Source organism: Canis lupus, chromosome 8 (assembly GCF_003254725.2).
Source record: "Canis lupus dingo isolate Sandy chromosome 8, ASM325472v2, whole genome shotgun sequence".
In the NCBI taxonomy this organism is placed as follows: domain Eukaryota; kingdom Metazoa; phylum Chordata; class Mammalia; order Carnivora; family Canidae; genus Canis; species Canis lupus.
In genome coordinates this window covers 3,598,825-3,625,591 of record NC_064250.1, presented here as the reverse complement: position 1 = coordinate 3,625,591, position 26,767 = coordinate 3,598,825, and the positions used below count along the sequence as shown (strand labels likewise).

The following is a 26,767-nucleotide window of genomic DNA, read 5'->3' as shown; positions in this document are numbered from 1 at the left end:
GCGGGCAGGGGCAGGGGCAGGAGCGTTCGTGGAGAAGGTCCTGTCTTCCTGCTATCTGTCCATCAGTTCTTTGGAGGGGAGGAATGTACCCAAGGACTAAAAAAAGGCCCTGGAGCCCGAGGGGCTAGGGTGACAGACCTTTCATGGGCAAATCTAGAGGCCCTGCTGTCCTCTTGTCACCTCCAGAGCCAAGGGATCAAGGGAGGAGGAGCTGGGAGGGAAGAGAGGTAGGGGGGAGGGTCCCTCCGGAAGGACTCCAAATTTAGGCAGGGGGTGGAGGCAGTGGGGTATAAAGGAGATGGCTCCTGAAGACAGACAGACACGCTCCTCTGAACCAGGTAAGAGGGGGCTTGGGGGACTCTGCAGCCAGCCCCCGAAGGCCCCACCTTGAGGGGCTTTGCCTTCTTGGAGAGCAGGGTGCAGGTTGGTCTGTGGCCCAAAGGTTATACTAGAACTGCCTTGCTCCAAAGCCTCTGAGAAGTTCCCACGGACCGAGGAGAGGTTCCCAGGGAAAAACCAGAAACCCCTTTTCTCCTCTGATGTGCAGTTCTTTCTCTGCCTCTGCCCTCTCCCACTTTCTCTACGCTCCATGCTCTGTCTCCATCCTCCTCCCTCCTTGGATGGCTTTCTATTTGTCGAGTGGTTTTGTTTTGTCTCCTGTCACAGGAGGTCTCTGTGGCCTGGTCTCTGTCATTGCTTGTCATTGTGGTACTTCCTTGTCCCCCTCACCCTGCCTTCCTGGCTGTGTGTTCTAATCTCACCTCTCTTTGTTACAACTCTGATGCCACCTCCACCACTGACACTTTCACGAACTCTACCTCCTTTCTCTCCTGCTTCTCTGCCTCCTCTCTCTTCCGCATTCCCCATTTCTGACTGTCCTGCTGTCTGGCTCTTTGGGTCCATCCTCCCGGCTCACTTCTCCCTGGTGACCTGCCTCCACTCTTCTTTCTCTTTGGTCTTCCCTCTGCCAGTCTGTGTCTCTGTGGCTCTACCCACAGTCCAGAGTCTTCAAGATTCTCTGTGAAGAGATAATCAGGTGAGAACCACCCTAATTTTCTCGTGGGAACCAGCTTGCTGGAGCAGGGTCCCCTGTCTCTCCTCCAAGCAGCTCAGCACCTCCCCTTAACAAGCTTCAGCCAATTTCAACCCCATACAGATCCTCAGATATTCTCCTTCCACATCATATCAGAGGACAAAGGAAGCAGAACCTGCAGCACGGGGAGGGTGGGACCCAGGGTGGGACCCTACCCCTCTCCGTGGTAGGGGAAGAACATAAGACGCAGGTGGGTAGGAGTTGTGGCAGGGAGTGGGGGTGCTGAGGGCAGTGCCACCTACTGAAGCTTGGGCCCTCCTGCCTCAGGCGCAGAGAAGCACCAGGATGACCGATGCTCAGATGGCCGATTTTGGGGCAGCCGCCCAGTACCTCCGCAAGTCCGAGAAGGAGCGTCTGGAGGCCCAGACCCGGCCCTTCGACATCCGCACTGAATGCTTTGTGCCCGACGACAAGGAAGAGTTTGTGAAGGCCAAGATCTTGTCCCGAGAAGGGGGCAAGGTCACTGCTGAGACAGAGAATGGCAAGGTGTGTGGGGCATAGTACCAAGGAAAGGGAGAAGAGGTTTGGTGGGGAATCGCAGGGGTGGGGCCACTTGCAGGAGGAGCTGAGGGCTCTGGGGAAGAGCCAAAGCCACTGGGAGTGCAGAACATGTTCCCTTGAGGAACCCAACATTTCGGTGAGAACTCTGACCTTTCTCAGATGGACCTGAGCAGGTGAGGCAGGGCACCACACCACGGAGGAATGCCTTCACCAGAGAGGATGCTGGGGCAGGGACGGGGCGGGGGGGGGGGGGGGGGGGCGGGGTGCTCCACCAGTTTCTATCTCAGCGGGGTCTCTTAGATAAAGAAGACACAGACACAGCATCAAGTAAAGTTCCCTCTTGAATGTGTATCCATCCTTTCTGTGCCTCAGTCTCCTCCACAAACCAAATCTACCTCACCCAAACCAAGAGCAAACTCGTAGACTCAGATAAACACAAAAAAAGCAGGAACTCTTGTGCTGAACGCTCTAGTCTCAGGGTTGGTGACTAGCGCTCAGAAGTCCACAGTACCCTGGTTCCTCATGAGAGCCTTGAGATTTGCCCCTGGTCACTGGTAGCAGCTCTGAACCTTTTGCCTTCAGACATGCTTATTGAATGCTGTGCCCCAACGAAGTGTGCAGTGACAGGCCACAACCTGCTGGGGACTTTGACTCTGATCCCAGCTCTGCCACTGGCTATATACCAAGCCCGTAAACAATTTAATTATTCTATCTATAGTTTCTTCCACTGTAAAAAAAAAAAAAAAAAAGTACTAGAATACCTACCTGCAGGATCTGATGACATTAGGACATGGCAAGCTGACTGGTACCAATCAAACCACACTGACAGTGACCAATAGGGAGTGTAGGGTTGGTGGATGAGATGTTTTCCAATAGGGCAAGGTTTGCCCTGAGCAGCTGATGCCCACAAGCAATGCCCCCAGGAGTCAGGGTGAGGTGTGTGATTGGAGAGCTGCTGGCCCCGCCAAGTTTGTCTCTAGATGCTTGAAGTAGGGGCAGTAAGGTGTTGCTCAAGGGCACAACCCCTGGGGTACTGGCAGGACACAGAGACTCTAGGAGAGTCCCTAGGGTGGGAGGGACAGTGAGCAGTAAGTTGTCTGGGGAAAGCCTTGTAGGGGAGCTATGAGGTAGGGCTTGGCCACTGATCAGAGAAGAGTTGGGGGATCGAGGCCAGGTTGTGGCTGGTGTTCTGGGGAGACCTAAGTGGGTGAGGCAGGCAAGCGCAGACTGGCAAGGGTCCCGGTGGGAGTGCAGTCATCCCTGTCCACACACCCTTCCCCAGACAGTGACCGTGAAGGAGGACCAGGTGTTGCAGCAGAACCCACCCAAGTTCGACAAGATTGAGGACATGGCCATGCTGACCTTCCTGCACGAGCCCGCCGTACTCTTCAACCTCAAGGAGCGCTACGCAGCCTGGATGATCTACGTGAGTACACGTGGCAGGAAGCCATTCCTGGATGGAGGCTAAAGTAGGCCACGGAAACTCACTTAAGGGGAGGGGTCAGAACTCTCCCAAGCTCCCCTCTGCCCTCTTCCTACTCCTGGTCAGCCATAAGAAGAGAGGAGCCACCTAGGGTGGCCAGGGACTCCCTTGCCTGTTACCACCTGCCCCAGGCGTCCCCCTCTAGCCCCTCATGCCTGCCCTCTCTCCTGCTCCAGACCTACTCGGGCCTCTTCTGTGTCACCGTCAATCCCTACAAGTGGCTGCCGGTGTACAATGCCGAGGTGGTGGCCGCCTACCGGGGCAAGAAGAGGAGTGAGGCGCCGCCCCACATCTTCTCCATCTCTGACAACGCCTATCAGTACATGCTGACAGGTGAGTCTGGCCGTCCTGACCCGTGCCCCCTTGGCCCCATACCCATGGACCTGACCTTATTGCCCCCCTTTTTTCTCTTTCAGATCGAGAGAACCAGTCCATCCTCATCACGTGAGTGAATGCCAATCACCCACCTAGGGACTTGGCAGGGACCCTGGAGTGCAGAGGGGAGGAAAGGTTTAAGGTTGTTATTGCAAAGGAGTGCAGGGAGCTGGGCTCTCAGAGGGGTGTTGGAGTGACCTATAATGATATGCAAATTCTGCAGGGCCCTGGGCTCTGGTGGAGGTTAGAAGGCTGGGATTCTGAGGGAGGAGGGGGTGGCGCTGAACTTGATCCGAATGAAGCATGGGAAATCTTGGGTTCTAATGGGTCCCTGGTCTCTCCAGTGGAGAATCTGGCGCAGGGAAGACTGTGAACACAAAACGTGTCATCCAGTACTTTGCCAGCATCGCGGCTATAGGTGACCGTGGCAAAAAGGACAATGCTAATGCAAACAAGGTACTGGATGAGCCATATGCTCAGCAGAGGGCTGGGGGGGGGGGGGGGGCGGGGGGGTGCGCGGTGGGCAGGCTGACCCAGATAACCCCTAGCCTTACCCTGGGGAATTGTGGGGACAGCACCACTGAGCCCAGTGCTTGAGACCTTCCGGGCAGGAGACACACTCTGATGTTCGAATATGGCCCTTTGGAGCCACAGACCCACCTGTAGTCCATCCAGCCCCACTCCCATCCCCCAGGACCAGAGCAGTCCCCTGCCCTCCCCACTCCTGGAAGCAGACAGAAGATAAACCCTTGGGGTTCTGCTGCCTTCGCAGGGCACCCTAGAGGACCAGATCATCCAGGCCAATCCCGCCCTGGAGGCCTTTGGCAACGCCAAGACGGTCCGGAATGACAACTCTTCCCGCTTTGTGAGTACCTTTGACAGCTGCCAACTGGCCTCACCTGGCCTTGACAAGAAAAGGGGGGGTTTTGTTTGATCTACAGTCATTACACTACACCCAGTCGATCATCCTGTGTTTGGCTTTGCAGTATCAACAAGTGTGTGCGTGTGCATGAGTGTGGGTGCATGCACACACACATTCAAACCCTCCTGACAGCCTGGCTCCCTGAGCTCTGAGAACTCAAGAGACCCAGAGTCACCACAGCTATTCCCTAGCCAAGTAACGAAGCTGATTTTTGTCACATTCTAGATTTTTCCGAATGACTTTTTCCAAAGCTCTTCCACATTGGAAGGTGAGAAGAAAGCATAGGTGCTAGAGCCCATTCCCCAGCTTTCCACCTATCCAGCAAGTCCTCACACCTCTCTAAGTCCCAGTTCCTTTATCTATGAAACAGAGGTAGCAATATTTACCTTGCGGGTTATTGAAAGCATTCACGAGATCATATCAGAGGTACAAGCAGGAGGCATTGTACCCGTGTTCATTCCCATGTTGTTGGTTCTGCTCAGAGATACTTAGTAATATGGAGATAGGCATCCTTTTCCCTATTTTACTGATACTAAACTGGAACACCAAGTCAGTCATTAACATTTCCAGAACAATCCAGGGCTTTCTGGGTTGTGTTGAGGTCCAAGATCTCCATCTGTCCCTTCTGGCCAGTTCCCTCTCTCTTTGTCCCATCCATCCACAGGGAAAATTCATCAGGATCCACTTTGGAGCCACTGGAAAGCTGGCTTCTGCAGACATAGAGACCTGTGAGTATGGCAGGGAGCCCTGCACACCCCTCTGGTTCTTCCGCCCCTGCCTTCTTTCCCAGCTGGGTGACCCTGTCTCAACATTCCCTCTCCATCTTCTTCCTCTTCTCCTGGCTTTCTCCATTTTGCTCTAAGAGCCTTTCTCCCCTAATCTCCATCCTTCTGCTGGATCGACTCTCTCCGTCCTCACATGCCTTCCTCCCTCCTCCTCACTTCAGATCTCCTAGAGAAGTCTCGGGTGATCTTCCAGCTGAAGGCCGAGAGGAACTACCACATCTTCTATCAGATCCTGTCCAACAAGAAGCCAGAGCTGCTGGGTGAGCCTGCCCAATGCCAATGCCCCCATTGCCCTCCCCAGGAAGGGGTGGGTGTCCTCCTCCTCCTCACCTACCCCTGCTCACCTCCCTCATCCTTCAGTCTGCTCAGGTCTTCTCTTCCCTCCCCGTCTCAGATCTGCCTTTGTCTCCTCTTGCCTCCCTTCCCACTCTTTCTTTGTCATATTTCTTCTCCTCCTGGTTGGTTTTCCCCTTCTCCTCCTTGTGCGCCACCTTCTCCCAGGGCCATTCTCCCACTGTCTTCCCTCCCCAGTCCTCTGCCTGCTTTTTCATGTCTTTGGGATTCTCTGCATGGTCTGCTGACTCTCCTCCTCTCTCCCTGCTTCTGGCCCTCTCCTCCTTTGCCCCTGCCCAAGCCCACGATGCCCTTCTCTCAACCTCTCTCTGCCCATCCTCTGCCCTCTCCTGTCTCCCTGTCCCCTGCCCTGCTCCTTGCCTGGACAGACATGCTGCTGGTTACCAACAACCCCTACGACTACGCCTTCGTGTCTCAGGGAGAGGTGTCCGTGGCCTCCATTGATGACTCCGAGGAGCTCATGGCCACGGATGTAAGTGAGGAGGCACCATGAGAGCTCCTGAGGGTTCCTGCACCACCCAATCCAACCACCCTCTTTGGCTCTCTTGCTCTGTCCCAGAGCGCCTTCGACGTGTTGGGCTTCACTTCTGAGGAGAAAGCTGGCGTCTACAAGCTGACAGGTGCCATCATGCACTATGGGAACATGAAGTTCAAGCAGAAGCAGCGGGAGGAGCAGGCCGAGCCGGATGGCACCGAAGGTGGGGGCAGGTGCCTAAAAGGCCTGAGGTGCTGGGTGTTCGTTCGCCTGTCAAGTGGAGACAGTGCACTGGGAGCAGGGTCTCCCATGCTGTATCCAAAAGTTATGCTTTTCAACGATTCTTGAAGAGCTAGGCTAACAATTTAGTTTATTAGGATTATTAGGATCATGATAGAGAAAGTGGGAGGAAACCAGAAGTATGAAAAGCACATGGTCAGAGGGCAGTACCTTTTCCCAGGGGCAGGGCCCTCACGCCATCCAGCCTACCTCCAGGCTTCTCCTCGTGAGGGCCTAGTCACAGGTCATCTACTGTCCCCAGACAGGCTCATTCCTGGGGGCCTGAGGCCTGTGGGGTAGATGGTTGGGGCCAGAGCCAGGGAGGGGCAGGGATATGCGAGAGGCAGGCAGACAGGGAAGCCCCCCACAATCCTGCCAACTCTTCTCCCCAGCTGCACTGACCAGAAGTGAGTTGGGGATGTCTCCTCCTAGGCCCAAGACTCACCCAAGCTCAAGAAAGCACAGATTCTGAACTCTGCACATCCCAGTCAGTAATGCAATGTGTATGTAGAGGGTGCCCAGCCCTTGACTGAGCTCCGTTTGGGCTCTCTTGGCATTGACATGTCACATACCTCGTTGGGCCTCAGTTTCCTTCTCAGTGAAATGGAACAACAGTACTTCTCAGTCACTCTGGGGCTGTCGTAAGAATTCTTTGAGAAGGAGATGTCAAGATGTGAATAGGGCCAGACAAATGCCCAAGAACATTCCTCTTAGCCTACCTTCAAGGACCTCTTCTCTGTGTCTATCCAGATCAAAATGCCAAGCCTGGGTTTCATCGTAACACATCATGATCAGCTATCATAAAACTCTCGAAATTGAATCAAACAAATTTCCTCTAAATAGAAATCGTATGTTGGATGGCACAGGTGGAGAGCTGGGGTGGGGGTGGGGGGCTTAACATGCTGTTAGGAATCTTGATTTCAAGTTGGTCAACACATGAATTAAGAGTGGAACAGGCCCAGTCCTGGATTGGATCCTGGGATGGGAACTAAGGAAGCAGAGAGCAGCGCATATCTCCTCTGTCAGCCACAGTCCTTGCCCTGGAGACACAAGGGGTGCAGTGAAGGCAAGAATGTGCTCACAGCAATGCTGGTACAGGGCCTGGACCAGGGACACCCAGTAGATGTTAAAGAGAGGCGAGAGGCACTGCTAAGTAGTCGGAGTTTCTGGACAGACAGGAAGCCTGGGCTCCAGCCTGACTCTGCACATGGGCTAGGTGCCCCCTGGCAAGCCTGTTCCCTTCCAGGCCTGGATTTGCAATTCTTTAGAGAAGGGCCTGACTGGACCCAATGCTTCAGAAAGGTTCTGGCCCTGGAGCAGGAAAAAGGAGCTTGCTTACTTCTTTCCTTCTCCTCCAGATGCCGACAAGTCTGCCTACCTCATGGGGCTGAACTCAGCTGACCTGCTCAAGGGGCTGTGCCACCCTCGGGTGAAAGTGGGCAATGAGTATGTCACTAAAGGGCAGAGCGTCCAACAGGTGTACTACTCCATTGGGGCACTGGCCAAGGCAGTGTATGAGAAGATGTTCAACTGGATGGTGACACGGATCAATGCCACCCTGGAGACCAAGCAGCCACGCCAGTACTTCATAGGAGTCTTGGACATCGCAGGCTTTGAGATCTTTGACGTGAGTGGGGGGAGCCTATGCATAACGGGCAGCGGGGGGACCGCGCGGGGAGAGTGACTCACTCATTCCCATCTATTACCATCATGGCCAGTCTCAGGAAAGGCAGTGGGGCTCAGGAGTGGCAGACGCCTCACCCTGTCTTCCACAGGAGCTCTCCTTCCCTGGGAGGAGCATGGGCACGGGCCTGGGCTGATCCCACTGGCCACTCAGACCCCTGCCTGCCTGACCCACTCCACCCCCACCCCCTGCAGTTCAACAGCTTTGAGCAGCTGTGCATCAACTTCACCAATGAGAAGCTGCAGCAGTTCTTCAACCACCACATGTTCGTGCTGGAGCAGGAGGAGTACAAGAAGGAAGGCATCGAGTGGGAGTTCATCGACTTTGGCATGGACCTGCAGGCCTGCATTGACCTCATTGAGAAGGTGCTGCCTCCACCTGCTGCCTGTGTCCCCCTCCCCTGTCATCCCAGACAGAGTGACAAGGCTGTCCCTTCTCCAGCCAAGAAGCTAGAGTCCCCAGAATCTTAAGCCTCTCTCAGGCCCAACTTCTACTCACTGTGAAGCCACAGTCATACACGAGATGAGCCCCCTTCTCCTCTCTCCAGGATCTAAGACCTTGTCCTGTATGGTGGTCACCTCCCAGAATCTTAAGAAGGAGATGTAGTGAGGTGATAACTCCTGGCCCCTCTGACAGCCCATGAGAAGCAGCATCTATGGGAAATCCTAGGCTGAAACTAGAGACATTTGGCTTCCCATCCTCTTCCTGAGAGCTGAGAATAAGCCTGTCTTCAGCCCCTCTTGACTATAGACTTAGAGGAGACAGGAACAGAGCTGATGTGAGTTCCCAGTGCTGGCTTGTTCAGAGTATGCCTTTGCATTTTGCTGGTATAGACCAGAGCCCAGAATAACTACCCTCACCCAGCCAGTGGCCCATCAGAAAACAGGAGCTTCCCAGAAGTTCTGGGTGGTTATCCAGGGTGCTGCTCTTCCAGAGGTCTCAGAATCACCTGAAATTACATGGGAAAGACTGTGTATGTGTATGTGTGTGCATGCACACACACACGTGTTTACATGCATTTTTACAGGGAGGCATCTTTAGTTTAATCAAATTCTCATTAGGATTCCTGCCCCAAGAAAAGTCAAGAACCACCATACTTTCAGAAAGCAGGATGTTGTGCAGAACATGGATCCCTCTAACCATCTCTTAAAGGACTATTACCCATTATATAGGAAGAGGTCTGGCCTGCCCCTTAGTCGGACACCACTGACACACACCTGTCCCTGGAGCAAGGAGCTTGCCCTTCCGAGAACGGACTTGCTGCAAGGCCTTAGGGACCTGACAGGGTAGCTAGGAGCACTGGGCTGTTCACTAGGCCCACTGAAGCAAAAAGAGGTTATAGGCCAGGTCTGAATAGAATTAGAGTTAGGTTAATTCCAAGAATATTAGTGTCCTGTATTGGGACAAGAGGTGGTAGCATAGATACTCTGAAGCCTGCCAAGCCCTATGGGCTATAGTTTTTCCTCTGGCATGGTGTGGGACTCTGGAAACCTGGGAGTGCATGCAGTGATGCTCTCTCCACCTACCCTCTGCTCTCAGCCCATGGGCATCATGTCCATCCTGGAGGAGGAGTGCATGTTCCCCAAGGCTACTGACATGACCTTCAAGGCCAAGCTGTATGACAACCACTTGGGCAAGTCCAACAACTTCCAGAAGCCACGCAACATCAAGGGGAAGCAGGAAGCCCACTTCTCCCTCATCCACTATGCTGGCACTGTGGATTACAACATCCTGGGCTGGCTGGAGAAGAACAAAGACCCACTCAATGAGACGGTGGTGGCCTTGTACCAGAAGTCCTCCCTCAAGCTCATGGCCACACTCTTCTCCTCCTATGCTTCTGCTGATGTCGGTAAGAGGGCAGCTGCTGCACTGGGCCAGAGCAACTCTGAAGTTGCCAGGGGCCAGGGTCCTGCTGCTTCAAAGCACAGAACCCTAGAGGCAGAAGGGATGGGGTCAGGGGATCTCACAGCAGTCCATGTGCACCTGATGTGTAAAAGGGCCACTTTGTGTTATGGATATTGTTGTACATGTTGAGTGTCTCCTCAAGATTGTGAGCAACTGGAGGTGAATGAGGGTGGCACATGAATTACTGTGCCAGGCCCATTGTAGAGCTGTGCCTGAAGGAGGTCTCGGTAAATGTTGAGAAGATCACTGAATATATGGTAGAACAAGTGAGTGTCCCGTTCAGAGAAGGAAGAGAAAGGGTGTGGAGTGGACAGAGGAGGAAGAACTACAAGAAGGAAGATAGCCACGGGAAGATGTAAGCATGAAAAGTAGGGTCAGAAGGTGGGAGAAGAGCACTCATACTATTTCAGCACCTACTAGGTGACAAGCAAGCTTCTCTAATCTCCATCCCAGCTATTAGAGGCAGTTATTGTTCTCCTTCTGGAAAAACTGAAACATGGAGAATCACTTTTTTTTTAAGAGATGGCATTTTTAAAAAAATTATATTTATTTATTCATGACCCCTGACACAGAGAGAGAGAGGCAGAGACACAGGCAGAGGGAGAACCAGGCTCCATGCAGGGAGCCTGATGTTGGACTTGATCCTGGGGCCTCAGGATCACGCCCTGGGCTGAAGGCAGGTGCTAAACCGGTAGGCCACGGGGGCTGCCCAAGAATCACTTTGTGAAGTCACATGCTAGTGAGCGGCAGAGCCCTGCCCCTGCCTGAGGATTCCTTTGCTTTCAGACTCTGGCTCCTCATCCCTTCTCTTATTATTAGGGGACAGCAGTAAAGGCAAAGGAGGCAAGAAAAAGGGCTCATCCTTTCAGACAGTGTCAGCCCTCCACCGGGTAAGAAGGGCCCAGAGAGGCCGGAGGGTGGGTGGTGTGTGGTGGGCGCCTAGCCCTTTGGCTGTATCACCCTAATCTGATTTTCTGAGTCTGGGGAGGAAAGAAGCTATATGGTCATTTGGTGCATGTTAATTCTATACAAGCCTGAACTCACATCATAAATTATGTGTAAACACTTGGTCCCTTGGAGAATTCTGGAGACAGGCTGTCGGGGGCCCAGGGCTTAGGGACCAAAAAGATGATCCCTCTGGCTCCTGACTCCCCACTCTCATCCACCCCCAGGAGAATCTGAATAAGCTTATGACCAACCTGAGGACCACCCATCCTCACTTTGTTCGCTGCATCATCCCCAATGAACGGAAGGCTCCCGGTGAGTGATGTATAAGGGTCTAGTCTGGGGAGGGCATTTGGCATCAACTTACCCTGAGGCCGACACCTTCTTCTCTTCTGCTGCAGGGGTGATGGACAACCCCCTGGTCATGCACCAGCTTCGCTGCAACGGTGTGCTGGAGGGCATCCGCATCTGCAGGAAGGGTTTCCCCAACCGCATCCTCTACGGGGACTTCAGGCAGAGGTGGGTACAGGGGTGCCCCCAGAGTTCAGGGAACAGGGGGAGCTTGGGCAGACCTGGTGGGAAGAGGAGTCCACAGGTGGCCCTGAATGCTGTGGGAAGAGCAGATTGGCGCAGAACATGGGTGACTCAGGGCACCTTCCTCTCCAGGTACCGCATCCTCAACCCAACAGCCATCCCTGAGGGCCAGTTCATTGACAGCAGGAAAGGGGCAGAGAAACTGCTGGGCTCCCTGGACATCGACCACAACCAGTACAAGTTCGGCCACACCAAGGTGGGTCTAGAGCCCCACAGGGATGTGTACCCACCTTGAGCAGAGCAACTGAGAGTTTGGAAAGCAAACCTCTGATTCTGGCTTCCTGTATTAACTCAAGAGCTGGAACCCAGGCTTCCTTTCTGTCTTGTTTTTCATGTTTCACTCCTGAGGTCTAGAATATATGCATGATGGGTCCCCTGGGAGCTTAGCACCTCCAACTCTCTTCCTCCACCCTTCTCTGAGGGCCCTCTTGCCCACAGGTGTTCTTCAAGGCAGGACTGCTGGGGCTGCTGGAGGAGATGCGGGATGAGAGGCTGAGTCGCATCATCACCCGCATCCAGGCACAAGCCCGGGGCCAGCTCATGCGCATTGAGTTCAAGAAGATCGTGGAGCGCAGGTGAGGCAAGAGAAAAGGTGAGGCTCACCCAGAGATGAAAAAGACAGACAAGCAGTGCTAACTGGTGTGACTCAGAAGACCTGAGTTCAAATCCTGACTTCACTACTTATTAAGCTGGCTTAAACAAGTGACTTTACCATGCTAGGTCTCATTTTGAATTCTTTAAGAAAAGACAATTCACCGGGATCCCTGGGTGGCGCAGCGGTTTAGCGCCTGCCTTTGGCCCAGGGCGCGATCCTGGAGACCCGGGATCGAATCCCACATCGGGCTCCCGGTGCATGGAGCCTGCTTCTCCCTCTGCCTGTGTCTCTGCCTCTCTCTCTCTCTCTCTGTGACTATCATAAAAAAATAAAAATTTAAAAAAAAAAGATTTAAGAAAAGACAATTCACCATAAGGAATGCAAATTAAGTTTCAATGAGATACCATTTCACAACACTAACTTGACAAAAATTGAGAAGTCTGACCCACTGCTTACAGGTATGTAAATTAACGCAACCTCCCTGAAAAACAATTTATCATTATCTTTTAAAGATGGACAATTGCAGGGGCACCTGGCTGGCTCAATCCATAGAGCATACAACTCTTGATCTCGAGGATATGAGTTTGAGCCCCATGTTGGGTATACAGATCATCCCTCCCCAAAAAAAGATAGTCAATTGCATACGTTCCAATTCCACTCCTTTTTTTTTTTAACTTTTTTTAAAAGATTTTATTTTATTTACTCATGAGAGATACAGAGAGAGAAAGAGAGAGAGAGGCAGAGACACAGGCAGAAGGAAAAGCAGGCTCCATGCAGGGAGCTCAAAGTGGGACTCGATCCCGGGTCTCCAGGATCACGCCCTGGGCCACAGGCGGTGCTAAACCGCTGCGCCACCGGGGCTGCCCCTCCAATTCCACTCCTAAGAGCATTCCCACAGAAACTCCTGCATATGTACAACATGGGACAAAAAAAGAATCTTCATAGCAGCTTTGGCCAAAATAACAAAGATCTGGAAACAACGCTAATATCCATCTCCAAAGGAATGGGTAGAGTGATATAGTTGTTCACTGGAATATTATAAAGCAATGAAAGGAGGGACTTACAACCACATGGTACAATGTGTTTGAACCTCAAAAGCAGATCCTTGAGTGAACAAAAGCAAGTTACAGAAGGATATATACAGTGTAATATAATTTTATTTCCAGTGTAATACAATTTTTAGAAAACTCAGAGATAATAAAAATAGTGACACATACATATATGGTTAAAGTATGTTTTTAAAAAGTAAGGAAATGAAAAAGATAAGATTCAGGGTAGTGGCTGATTCTGGTTGGGGGACCAGGAAAAGGGATGAGGAGGAGCCAACACTGGCAATGCTCTAGCTGTTGTTTGAAGGATCAATAGGTTTATGTGTAGTCATTTTGTTTCATTCTTCATAACTTACAGATATACTATATTCTTACATGTAAAATACAATTTTTAACATATTTGTGGTTCTTATGGGATTAGAAACATTGAACTTAGTAGGCAGTCTATGAGTAGTATAGCTTTCATTGCTGCTAACACCCCAGTAGGGAAAATATAAACTGCCCTTTTGTTGAATTCCTCAATTAATAAATATTTATTGAGCAAGTCCACATTCAGTGTGGTAATGTTAGACTGGGGGTACATATCAAGGCAACAACAGGGCTCTTGCCCTCAGATGCCTCTGAGCATGTTTAGATGTGCTGGGAGCCAAGTACAGTTCGTCCCATGCTTGGGAAGTGCTCTTTCAGAGTGCCCCTTCCTGTTTCCATGTTTCCTTGCCAGGGATGCCTTGCTGGTAATCCAGTGGAACATTCGGGCATTCATGGGGGTCAAGAACTGGCCCTGGATGAAGCTCTACTTCAAGATCAAACCACTACTTAAGAGTGCAGAGACAGAGAAGGAGATGGCCACCATGAAGGAGGAGTTTGCACGCATCAAAGAGGCGCTGGAGAAGTCAGAGGCTCGCCGCAAGGAGCTGGAAGAGAAGATGGTATCCCTGCTGCAGGAGAAGAATGACCTCCAGCTCCAAGTGCAGGCGGTGAGGCCACGCAATTATCTCTTCATCCCTCCCCTTTCATCCCCTGGATTATAGCCCATCTCATCCCCAGGAACTAAGACCCTGGATCTCTCCTCTATAATCACCAGCTCTCCTCTCTGTCCTCTTCTCCCAGGAACAAGATAACCTCAACGATGCAGAGGAGCGCTGTGACCAACTGATCAAGAATAAGATCCAGCTGGAGGCCAAGGTGAAGGAGATGACTGAAAGGTTGGAGGATGAGGAGGAGATGAATGCTGAGCTCACTGCCAAGAAGCGCAAGCTGGAAGATGAGTGCTCTGAGCTCAAGAAGGACATTGATGACCTGGAGCTGACGCTGGCCAAGGTGGAGAAGGAGAAGCATGCAACAGAGAACAAGGTGAGGGCAACTCCTTCTGGCTCCAGCTCAGGTCTCCTCAGGATTCCCAGACCACAGTGTGGTCCTGGTCCTTGGCATTGGACATCCCGATAGATGTCTCCAGGCTGATGACTTCAGACCCTAAAGGGAGTGGGGTTCTTGTTCGGCAGGTGAAGAACCTGACAGAGGAGATGGCTGGGCTAGATGAGATCATTGCCAAGCTGACCAAAGAGAAGAAGGCTCTGCAAGAGGCCCACCAGCAGGCCCTAGATGACCTTCAGGCTGAGGAGGACAAAGTCAACACACTGACTAAGTCTAAGGTCAAGCTGGAGCAGCAGGTGGATGATGTGAGTAATAAGAACCATGCTCTGGCTCTCTCAGATCAATATTTCACAGGCAATATCCTGATACCTAGAACTAACTTCTCTGACTCCTGGGGCCTCTTTGCTCTTTGAGGTTCATCACTAGGCTGGGGCTTGGGATATTTTGTGCTTGCAGGGATTTCTCTGCTGGTTTGCCCTCCAATCCTACTGGACTTTGAGTTTAGATGGGGCAGAAGAGCATGCACTGTGGATCTCAGGTTTCCAACACCTTGTTTATTATCTTCTCCCCACCAGCTGGAGGGATCCCTGGAGCAGGAGAAGAAGGTGCGCATGGACCTGGAGCGAGCAAAGCGGAAGCTGGAGGGTGACCTGAAGCTGACTCAGGAGAGCATCATGGACCTGGAGAATGACAAGCTGCAGCTGGAAGAAAAGCTCAAGAAGTAGGAACCTGAGGTGGCTGGGAAGGGCTAGTGGAGATATCTGGCCTGAGGGTTAGAGCACAGGGTGCTGCATCCCCACTAGCTAGCACTGTTCTGGTCATAGTGTGAATGAGGAGGTGAAACAGCCCTCTTGCATTCACCCTCTGGGCCAGGGAGGAGGGGATTGGTCCTGGAATCCCATGGCAAGAGAAGAGAATGGGTACAAAGGAAGGAAGACCATCTGTTACCCTCTACTTCTTCTCCAGGAAAGAGTTTGACATTAATCAGCAGAACAGTAAGATTGAGGATGAGCAGGCACTGGCCCTTCAGCTGCAGAAGAAACTGAAGGAGAATCAGGTGAAATTTTTCCTGGTGCAGCCAATGGGGAGCTCAGTGGTGAGGCAGCTGAGGTTACCGGAGCTACCTAGGGCTCTAGACAGTATATAGAACTCCAGGCAGCCTTGGAGACCCCACCAGCCTTCCCCCATTTGAGCAATGATGTCTTATTTCAGCAGAGCTATTTGGGGAGGCAAACAAGCCTACCAAAAGGTTCTGTTGCTAAGCTATACCCTACCTCATGGGCGTTTGCTACAGCACAAATAACAGCGTTCAATTCTCCTCTCACCCTTCCCCTAGTACTTCTCCCCTCTGCATGGGCATGAGAAGCGCCTTCATGGACCCCCTTCCTTTGGGATGCTCTGCTTATACTCTTCACAAGTACTGATCTCATGATTCGCAGTAAACTCCCTGAGCAAGTCACTTCCCCTTGCCGAGCCTCAGATTCTCTTCTCATCCATGAAATGAGATAATAACACCTGCCTTACAGAGGACTAGAGGAGATAATGTTTTAAAACCATTTTGTCAGCGAGCAGTTAGCCAACCACCAGCAAGAAGGTGTTCTTTTGTTTTCTCCATGGCCTTCTTGTCCCTCTGCAGAAGAGAGCAAATAAACAGCCACAATCTCCCTTACTTTTAGTGCACCCTGAATTTTAATGAACTTTAGTCCTGTATTTGTCAGAAGAGCTCTGCAAGCAAGGAAGGCAGGTCCTATCATCCCCATCTTATAGCTGTGGAAGCTGTATGATCAGGTCTGGACATAGTGGCCCCAAGGACAACAGGTACTCAGCCATTAGGGGCAGGGCCTTATCCTCTGATTTTCTGGTAGACTCTGGCTACTGGAGAGAGCTGATCTCCCCTCAGCATTTAGGGCCCATGGTTCAGGCTACAAGTGATGCACGAACACAGTTCTCCTTGTTTGAGGAACTGCTCAGGAACTGGCCTGACCTTCAGTGACAATTTGCCCTCCCATTTTCTTGGGTTTTAGCCAGAATATCAGGATATTCTCCAGGTTCTTCTGTTTGGGTCTAGGCAAACTCTTCAGCTGTTAGACCAAGAATAACAGTGCTGTTATCCTCATCAGGTCTTGGCAATGGGCTGTGGCTCCTCCTTCTTCCTGCCCAAGCTCTCACACCCAGTACCACCTTCTTCATCTTGGGAGCAGAGGCATGGTGGTCCTCTCTCTCCTGCTCCCAGGACCCACCCATGCACATTCTGATAACATTCTGATAACACAGCCACAAATGCAGGGACCCCACTGATTGATATTCACCTTTGCTCCTGACTGGTCAGGGAACAGATCAAAATGACAGATGGGACAGTTTCCCAACTTAGTCAAGCCCAAGGCTAAGGCCAGAAAAATGAGGTAGGGGCATGGTAATGATAAGGGCAACCTGCTTATACTTTCCTGGGCTGGAAGGGAATAGTCAAGGTGGAACCCACCCTAGGCATAAATAAATAAAGCAAGCCCTGGAGGGTGAAGACTATGGTTGACATGACTTCCTGGTTAACTTGGAGGGTTACAAAAGTTTTGATTGTTTCAAGGCATATTGTTGCAAATATTTGTAAGATACAAGCACCGGCTGTCCTGCCTTAGGTTTAGCTGAGCAGAGCCTAGTGAGTCTGTGGAATCATTGAGATTCAGATCTCACAAGATCTCTGAATCCCCATCTGAACACAGATTTTCAGACTAAGTCTAAATGCCTTGAGGGTTCAGCTTCGACCAAATTGCTATTAATGGCCTATGCATTACAGAATGTCTAGCAGCACCATTGGCCTCTACCCACTTAGATGGCAAGTCATGGCAAGTGACTATGTCTACAGACATTGCCAACTATTCCCTGTGGCACAAAACTTTCCCTAGTTAAGCACCATTGCTCTAGAGGGACTTGAATGTTGTAGAGCTCTGGGGTGGGGGCTCCGATGGAAGGCTCCAGGTGGTGGGTCTGAGCTCTCTGCATCCCGGCCCAGGCTCGGATCGAGGAGCTGGAGGAGGAGCTGGAGGCTGAGCGCACCGCCAGGGCCAAGGTGGAGAAGCTGCGCTCAGACCTGTCCCGGGAGCTGGAGGAGATCAGCGAGCGGCTGGAAGAGGCCGGCGGCGCCACGTCCGTGCAGATCGAGATGAACAAGAAGCGGGAGGCCGAGTTCCAGAAGATGAGGCGGGACCTGGAGGAGGCCACGCTGCAGCACGAGGCCACGGCGGCAGCCCTGCGCAAGAAGCACGCCGACAGCGTGGCCGAGCTGGGCGAGCAGATCGACAACCTGCAGCGCGTGAAGCAGAAGCTGGAGAAGGAGAAGAGCGAGTTCAAGCTGGAGCTGGACGATGTCACCTCCAACATGGAGCAGATCATCAAGGCCAAGGTAGGCTGCCTGTTCGGGGTCCACACTGCCTTCTCCCTCACAGTGGCCTTCCTTCCACACTCTCTGCCCTGTCTTCTCATTGTTGCTCCTTCATCACCCCTTGGTCTCTGTCTCGCTTCCTTCCTTGCCCTCCCTCCCTCCACCCACAGCTCCTCACTGTCCCTCCTTTAATTCATGTACCTCCTTCAGACCATGCCATCTAGCACCTCTCTGTTTCACCCCTCTGCACCCTGTGCTCTCCCCACCTTGGCCCTCCCTTCCTTTCTTTGGTCCACCCAGCCCCTCTCAATGACAAGTTGTCCCTTACTGCCTGAAGGCAAACCTAGAGAAGATGTCCCGGACACTGGAGGACCAAGCTAATGAGTACCGCGCAAAGCTGGAAGAGACCCAACGGTCCCTCAATGACCTTGCCACCCAGCGAGCCAAGCTGCAGACCGAGAATGGTGGGTGCCCCTAACCAGCCCTGCATCACCAGTTGCACCCTTCCATAGCCCACGAACTCTCTCTTGTTCCCCCCTCCAGGTGAGCTGTCCCGGCAGCTGGATGAGAAGGAGGCACTGATCTCCCAGCTGACCCGAGGCAAGCTCACCTACACCCAGCAGCTGGAGGACCTCAAGAGGCAGCTGGAGGAGGAAGTTAAGGTGAGGCCCAGCTAGGGTACAGTGGGACAGGCTCAATGGCAGCCCAGGGTAGTCAAATTATATCAACACCAAGCATGGAGTGTAGAGGCTGGAGAGAAGCCTCTGTCAATGGTGGAAAGGCCCCCAATCTCAGTTCCTCTACACTCCAGCTAAGCCACACCTGAACATCATGGAATGCCTCTTTCCTTATTTCTAAGGGGTGCAGTGGTTAAGCTGGAAAGCTACTCCAAGATGCTAAAATCCACACCAGCCTTCATCCTGAATGAGGCCAGGCTTGTTTGAAGTTCATGGATATGAAAAGGATCTAGAGAATCATGGCGGGGGGTGGTGACATTCCCTCCCACCTTCCTGGGAGATAAGCCCTCCTCCCGGCGGCCACCCCCTCCACAGGCAAAGAACGCCCTGGCCCATGCACTACAGTCGGCACGCCATGACTGTGACCTGCTGCGGGAGCAGTACGAGGAGGAGACCGAGGCCAAGGCCGACCTGCAGCGCGTCCTGTCCAAGGCCAACTCGGAGGTGGCCCAGTGGAGGACCAAGTACGAGACGGATGCCATCCAGAGGACTGAGGAACTCGAGGAGGCCAAGTGAGTCCCAGGCAGCCTACCACCCTGATTCTAAGGGAAGAAGGAGTAAGAGGATCTGGGGTGGGGACAGGCAGAGTGGGCATGGGAAGGACATCTGCAAAGGATGGGAGAGGTCAGGGGGGTAATAGAGGTGCTTGAAAAGGAGCCTGGACCCTGGCCTCTGAGTGAACCTGGCTGGCCCCGACTCACTTCCTGTGACGCATGAGCTTTTGGCTCGGGTTATACCTGATGCTCACGTATAAGACGAGCAAAAAGCTTGTTGGTCAGAGGAGCTTCCATCGATCAGCCTGATGTGGGGAGCGGTGGGGGCTGCCACCCAGATGCTGCTACACATAGGGAGGACATCCTGTTCTAGGCACGTGCAGGCTTGGATTGCTTGAGGCTGGGTACCCAGGGCCTTAAGGGCTGCTCTGGTTCCCAAGGAGCTATTGGGGGGCAGGGGGAGGGTTTGGTCACCCTGATCTGGGGAGGAGGTGGTTCCAGGGCCTGTTGTTTCCGGATAGAGACACACCCACACACTAACCACCTTGGGCAGGAAGAAGCTGGCCCAGAGGCTGCAGGATGCAGAGGAGGCCGTGGAGGCCGTCAATGCCAAGTGCTCTTCACTGGAGAAGACCAAACACCGGCTGCAGAATGAGATCGAGGACCTCATGGTGGATGTGGAGCGTTCCAATGCAGCCGCCGCAGCCCTGGACAAAAAACAGAGGAACTTTGACAAGGTGGGCCTGGGCTGGGGGTCTCAGCCAGGGGCAGAGCTGGAAGGCCAGCATCACCATAAAGCCAGGGGCCTCCTCCTTGGGGGCAAGAGGGGAGGAGGCTGAGCCCTGCTGAGGGGCTAGGGCAGCCCTGGAGAGGGTGAAGTGCTGGGGCTGGGAGAGGGGGCTGTGCAGTGAGCCGGGTCCCCACAGATCCTGGCCGAGTGGAAGCAGAAATATGAGGAGTCGCAGTCAGAGCTGGAGTCGTCACAGAAGGAGGCGCGCTCCCTCAGCACAGAGCTCTTCAAGCTCAAGAACGCCTATGAGGAGTCCCTGGAGCATCTGGAGACCTTCAAGCGGGAGAACAAGAACCTTCAGGGTGCGCTGGGGCCTGGGAGGCTGGGGGGTGAGTGAGGTGGCTGGGGGTGGTGTTCTCATGTGGCACCACCTAGGGGCTCCAAGAGGGGTGCCTCCCCATTGGACCATGGCAGCCCCCAACTGAATGGCCCGGCCCCTCCCCCAGAGGAGATCTCCGACCTGACTGAGCAGCTGGGAGAAGGAGGGAAGAATGCACACGAGCTGGAGAAGGTCCGCAAACAGCTGGAGGCCGAGAAGCTGGAGCTGCAGTCGGCCCTGGAGGAGGCAGAGGTGAGCCTGGCTCTGCCCACACCCCTACCTAGTACCCTCTCCTACCCATGCCCTCTTGTCTCTGACTCTCCACTCTCCTTCACCCCAGGAGCGACATGACCCCCGGCTAAGAGAAAATGTATTAGCTCCTTTTTTTCAGTCTATCCACTAATCTGATACCCATGACTGCCTGCAAAGCCAAGGTTTGCACCAAGGAAAATATCACAGTCCAATCATAGGAGAAAAGGTTATGTTTCCTACCATGTTTATAAAGTTGAAATATGGTCATCATAATAACCCCTCTGATCATGAGAGTGTAGGCTTCAGGGTCAAACAGATCTGAGTCTGAAACTTGGCTTCAAGACCTCCACTGTGTCACTGGGCAAGTTTCTTTTCTTTTCTTTTCTTTTTTTTTTTTACTGGACAAGTTTCTTAATATCTCTGTACCTTAGTTTCCTTATGCCTAATGGAATTAATTGAACATACCTAATAAGATTTTGTGCATGATTGTTACTAAGATTAAATGAGGTAACAAACGTAAGCACTTCATCGTATTTGCTATTGTCACTGCTCATCTTTATAGAACCTACAGATAGCCATGAGTTTGGGGTCTTCTTTTTTCACTGAAGGGTAAGTGACCTAGGAAACAAAGAGGAAGTTTGGAATGTGTGCTCATAAAAATCTCTCCCTTTTCTACGATATTTAGAAGGTCAGGATTATGCAGTTTTAGTGCTAACAGGTCTTGACACTTGAGGCTGAAGCGATTTCCTTGATAGAGGAATCTCAGGGCATCCTGTACTTCTTCTGCCAGGGCATCCCAGACCTTCCTCTCCAAGCCATAGCCCTCGCTGATACTCTACATCTTCTTGGCACCCCTCCCCACCTTGCCCTGTGCTCTTACTCTCTGCCCCTGACCCTCTCTCCCCACCTTCTCCCAGGCCTCTCTGGAGCATGAGGAGGGCAAGATCCTCCGGGCCCAGCTGGAGTTCAACCAGATCAAGGCAGAGATCGAGCGGAAGCTGGCGGAGAAGGATGAGGAGATGGAGCAGGCCAAGCGCAACCACCTGCGGGTGGTGGACTCGCTGCAGACCTCCCTGGATGCGGAGACGCGCAGCCGCAATGAGGCTCTGCGGGTGAAGAAGAAGATGGAGGGCGACCTCAATGAGATGGAGATCCAGCTCAGCCATGCCAACCGCATGGCTGCTGAGGCCCAGAAGCAAGTTAAGGGTCTCCAGAGCTTGCTGAAGGTACATGGAGACTCCCAAAGCAGGAAGTCCCCTTACTCGGAGATGGACTAGCCTCCATGTGGCCGGGTTGGGTGGTGGTACCCCATTACAACAGCAGGTGCCTCCTGGCCTCGGCTACTGCAGAGATATCCCACAGGCCCTCCTGACCCAGCACACTGGGCTCCCCACTGGCATCCAGCCTAGCCTAACAGCCTTCTGATGGACCCAGAGGCCAACCTGTCTCTCATACCCACCCTCCTGATCTACAGGACACCCAGATCCAGCTGGACGATGCAGTGCGTGCCAATGACGACCTGAAGGAGAACATCGCCATCGTGGAGCGGCGTAACAACCTGCTGCAGGCCGAGCTGGAGGAGCTGCGGGCCATGGTGGAGCAGACAGAGCGGTCCCGGAAACTGGTGGAGCAGGAGTTGATCGAGACCAGTGAGCGGGTGCAGCTGCTGCACTCCCAGGTGAGGCAGTCAGGGGCCACATGGAGAAACCTGCTGAGAGGCAGAGCCCAGGACTCCTATAGGAGTTCTGAACCAGATGTTCTGACTGAGCACATCCAACCGGGATGGCCACTTACTTCATCTCTTGGGCCGTCTCTCATCTGTCAGTCGTGGCTGTCGGAAACACTGCCTTGAGAAGGTGTCATGACTGGTTGGTGCTGTCCACCAAAGTCACAAATCTGGGAGTAGTGGAATGCCTGCTGTTATTTGACAGTGCTGACCTAGAGGACAGCCTCCAGCTTGCTCTGTAAAGATGACATCTGGGGAGTTTAAATGCATCTACACGCAAACCAAATTCTGGACGGAACACCATTTTTTTGTAATCCCAGACACCCTGTCATCAGATGTTCTCTGCAATGAATTTTTGTGCCCGTCTTGCAGCAGGTCTGTGGAGCTTTTTCTGTAATCTAATATGTGTGGGAATGACATCATGCACTGACCCCGTCCCCTCTTCCTTACTCTCTGACATTCTTTCTATAACTATAATCATTTCCAGGATATTGTCCTGGTAAAAACGTTGTTCCCATTTTCCTTGGAATATTTTCATGCCTCTAAGTAGACATGTTACTAAAGATGTCAGAAGTAGAATTGACGACCTTTCACTGCTTGAAGTCTATCTTCAGAGCTGAGCAATTTTAGCTATAACATCTAGAATGTATCTGTGTTCATAGGAAAAGGAAAAGTAGATACAAAACATAAAACACACAATAACAAAGGATACAAGGAATAAACAAAAGCAAGACTTTTTTTAAAAAAATGACTAGTTTTGGGGGGCACCTGGGTGGCACAGTCCGTTAAGCCCCAACTCTTGGTTTTTGTGGGTCATGATCTTGGGGTCATAGGATAGAGCGCCATGTCAGGCTCTGTGCTCAGCATGAAATCAGTTTGGGATTCTCTCTCCATCTCCGTCTGCCCCTCCTGTTCATGCATTCTCAATCTCTCTCTCAAACAAATAAATAAACCTTTATAAATAAATAAATAAATAAATTTTTAAATAAATTTTTAAATAAAATTTTAAATGACAGTTTTAATTTCCTGTGAATAAAGATATAGAATCAAATAACAAAGTATATATTTGATAGTTTTCTCTACCTACATCTAGAACACCAGCCTCATCAACCAAAAGAAAAAGATGGAGTCAGATCTGACCCAGCTCCAATCGGAAGTGGAAGAGGCGGTACAGGAGTGCAGGAATGCCGAGGAGAAGGCCAAGAAGGCCATCACAGATGTGAGTGACTGCTACCTTTCCCGCCCCCACTAGTGACATGAACAAGGGCCCTGGTCCCGGCCAGGCCACTGTGCCCTGACAAGTGGACTCTCCAGCTGCATGGGTTGGTGGGCCTTGGGAAACAAGCGCCAGGATGGGGCAAAGGTGATCCTGGAGGGAGAAGGGGCCACAGGTCCTGTTCTCTTACATGTCGCTCCCGTCCCCAGGCTGCCATGATGGCAGAGGAGTTGAAGAAGGAGCAGGACACCAGCGCCCACCTGGAGCGCATGAAGAAGAACATGGAGCAGACCATCAAGGACCTGCAGCATCGGCTGGATGAGGCTGAGCAGATCGCCCTCAAGGGTGGCAAGAAGCAGCTGCAGAAGCTGGAGGCCCGGGTGCGGGAGCTGGAGAATGAGCTGGAGGCGGAGCAGAAGCGCAATGCAGAGTCAGTCAAGGGCATGAGGAAGAGTGAGCGTCGCATCAAGGAGCTGACTTACCAGGTGCGGGCATGGTGGCTGCTCCGGGGGGCAGTCAAGAGTGGATGTAAAAGCGCTTCCTCAGCCCCACTTCCTGGCCCCCATGCACAGCCACTTACCAGGAACGCCACCCAAACCTCTGGCACCTATTACTTGAGAAGCTGTTTTTAGATTAATTTTCTTTCACATTCCCTGGAGTCCACTAGGCTTGAGTCCATGATTTCTTCTAGCAAATACAGAACCTACCTCTACTTCCTGAAAGCTGTTTTTTTTTTAAAGATTTTTATTAAAAAAAAGATTTTTATTTATTTATTCATGATAGACATAGAGAGAGAGAGGCAGAGACACAGGAGGAGGGAGAAGCAGGCCCCATGCAGGGAGCCCGACGCAGGTCTCGATCCCAGGACTCCAGGACCGCGCCCTGGGCCAAAGGCAGGTACTAAACCACCAAGCCACCCAGGGATCCCCCTGAAAGCTGTTTTAACCAGCATTTCCTCTGTTTTTTGTTTTTGTTTTGTTTTTTAATAACCCAAGTGCTACCTTGATGTCTTTAGTACAGTCCACGGAATCATTCTATCAGCCCAAGAGGGAAGGACACAGTATGGCACTTTAGGGATAAAGGTCGGGGAGGGGAAAAGATTCCAATCTTCCATGGAACTTGTGGGACATCAGATAGATGGCTTTTGATACATGTTGATGATCCCAAAATGTTCTAAGACCTGCACCTGCATAGCTCAGAGCTTTTGACCTTGACCTATTATTTTCACAGTATGCCTGAGAAAGAAGGACAAAGAAAGAGGGTATTGGTTCCTTTGATAGCTGGATATGAGAGGTGTGAGAAAGAGCTACAGCTATAGAATGGCAAATCTGTTGTGTACATAAGAGGAAGTGGCATTCTAGCACATACAACGATGTGGAAAAAAAAAAAACAAAACAACGATATGGAGATAAAAATGATCAGGTGACCTTAGGGCCAGTGATCCTGATGCCCAAATCTGCCCAGTGCAATATACGTCTGATAGGTTAGAATGGTGTGACTATGACAGCATCCGCTTCATTCTGTATTCTTCATTCGGCCGCTCAGCTCACTCTAAAACCACTGACTGGGACGCCTGGGTGCTCAGCGGTTGAGCATCTGCCTTTGACCCAGGGTGTGATCCTGGGGTCCTGGGATCAAGTCCCACTTCCTGCATGGTGCCTGCTTCTCCCTCTGCCTGTGTCTCTCCCTCTCTCTCTGTGTATCTCTCATGAATAAATAAATAAAATCTTTAAAAAATTAAAAATAAAATAAAACCACTGGCCAAGAGCATCTATGGTGCTCCAGGCTGGAGCTGGAACAGCCTCAATGTCTCCATATTATCAGATGAAGGAATTCCATTTTTTTCTAGACCCCTTCCCTCACTTCCAGCTTTAGGGCCACAGCCCTCTTGGCTTTTCAGGTCCAGATTGAGGACCTTGCTGTGGCCCTCTGACCTACAAGTCGAGGCAGAGATGGAATTGCCCAGCCCTGTCTTTGACCTGGCCCATTGGAGGGAGGGCCAGCTAAGGCCTGGGGAGAAGAGTGGTGTATTGAGGGAGGGAACAATGATTGTACTTGCTCCTCCCCCAAATTGGCTTCTCCCATCCATCCACCCCCAGACAGAAGAGGACAAGAAGAACCTGCTACGGCTGCAGGACTTGGTGGACAAGCTGCAGCTCAAGGTCAAGGCCTACAAGCGCCAGGCAGAGGAGGCAGTAAGTTCATGGTTCTCTCCATTCTCTGTCAACACACCTCCCATGTGTGAGAATGGACAGGTGGCAGCCTCAGCACAGGGACTGGACGTTTCACATGTCTCATGTACTCAGAGCTGTGTCAGGCCCTCTAAGCAAGCAAAAGCAATTCCTACAAATTGCTTGTAATCCACACACCAGTAGAGCCAAGAGAAGGCACTATAGCTGTGAAGCAGGCCAGGGGGCCAGAGGGTGCTGACGGCTGGAAGGTGGCCATGGAATTGGCCCCAGGAGAGGACCTGACCAGAGGGCAGCAGGAAAGACTCTGGGTGGGCAGAAAAGTGTGAAAGGAAAGTGTTGATGAGCACACATGTAAGGGAAACCTCAGGGTTGGGAGCATCTATCAGAGCCACGGTTGGCCATGTGCCATGAGGCTAGATTCTGAATGGGACTGGACCAGGCAGCATGTGATTCACCTTGGGCAGTGGGTGGCCATGAAGGATCCTGGATGCTGGGCAAGTTGAGGAGGGTGCCAAGCCAGGAGCAGGATACCCTTGGCAAGGCTGTTGTTGTAGGAACATACTTGAGGGGTGAGAGCCCTGAACCCCTGGCTCAGGGACAGGGAATCCCTCAGACTGGGAGGCTGGAAATGCCCACTTCCCCCGCTTCCCCTTCTGCCTCTCACCTCATGGTCCCTGTCCCCAAACCCCCACAGGAAGAGCAGGCCAACACCAACCTGTCCAAGTTCCGCAAGGTGCAGCACGAGCTGGATGAGGCAGAGGAGCGCGCGGACATTGCCGAGTCCCAGGTCAACAAGCTGCGAGCCAAGAGCCGCGACATTGGCACCAAGGTGGGTCCCTCCACTGGGCCTCACTAGTTGCCCCGGGTCAGCACACCCACCAACACGGGCACTCCTACCTATGTTGTGACGGGCCTGGGAGGCGTCCCACAACACCTGGACCTGAGAATCCCCTTCCTGGTCACTGCAGCCCATACAGACCGACCGGAACTCTCAAGAAAGCCCAGCCCCACTCCCTAAATGAAAAGGGCTCCTAAGTGAGACCCACGATCCCTGAGGCCAGAACCTCTCCCTCTAAAGGCATCCCATTTAGGCCCCTGAGAGCCCTAGAGATTCCTCCTCACACTCTTCCTCCTTCTTGCCAGCTGCCCCCTCACACTTTTTATTCTTTTCTCAGCAAAAACTGCATGATGAGGAGTGACACTGCCTCAGGAACCCCACTCTTGCCAACCTGTAATAAACATGAATGCCAGA

General features: G+C 52.2%; 1 protein-coding gene across 1 annotated transcript; it reads left to right on the top strand.

Moving 5' to 3' along the window:
- The first annotated feature begins 887 nt into the window (after positions 1-887).
- Positions 888-26,767, top strand: MYH6 (myosin heavy chain 6). Its single transcript, XM_025442673.3, has 38 exons — positions 888-1,036; positions 1,361-1,579; positions 2,877-3,020; positions 3,254-3,410; positions 3,494-3,521; positions 3,797-3,908; positions 4,225-4,317; positions 5,039-5,102; positions 5,321-5,419; positions 5,882-5,985; positions 6,073-6,211; positions 7,626-7,894; positions 8,146-8,316; positions 9,491-9,800; positions 10,676-10,746; positions 11,029-11,116; positions 11,203-11,320; positions 11,468-11,591; positions 11,834-11,970; positions 13,761-14,016; positions 14,150-14,392; positions 14,542-14,718; positions 14,989-15,134; positions 15,380-15,470; positions 17,421-17,810; positions 18,127-18,253; positions 18,333-18,451; positions 18,842-19,038; positions 19,574-19,757; positions 19,947-20,112; positions 20,257-20,381; positions 21,299-21,607; positions 21,856-22,059; positions 23,201-23,326; positions 23,533-23,808; positions 25,423-25,518; positions 26,210-26,344; positions 26,691-26,767. The coding sequence occupies exons 2-38, from the start codon at positions 1,379-1,381 to the stop codon at positions 26,712-26,714; spliced, it is 5,820 nt and encodes a 1,939-aa protein (XP_025298458.1). The 5' UTR covers positions 888-1,036; positions 1,361-1,378; the 3' UTR covers positions 26,715-26,767.

Excerpts from the sequence above, each read along its gene's own strand:
- MYH6 (XM_025442673.3), top strand. The coding sequence starts at position 1,379 with ATGACCGATGCTCAGATGGCCGATTTTGGGGCAGCCGCCCAGTACCTC. Across the intron at positions 20,113-20,256 it reads GGAGAACAAGAACCTTCAGG|AGGAGATCTCCGACCTGACT; the intron begins GTGCGCTGGGGC and ends CCCCTCCCCCAG. Across the intron at positions 22,060-23,200 it reads TGCAGCTGCTGCACTCCCAG|AACACCAGCCTCATCAACCA; the intron begins GTGAGGCAGTCA and ends ACCTACATCTAG.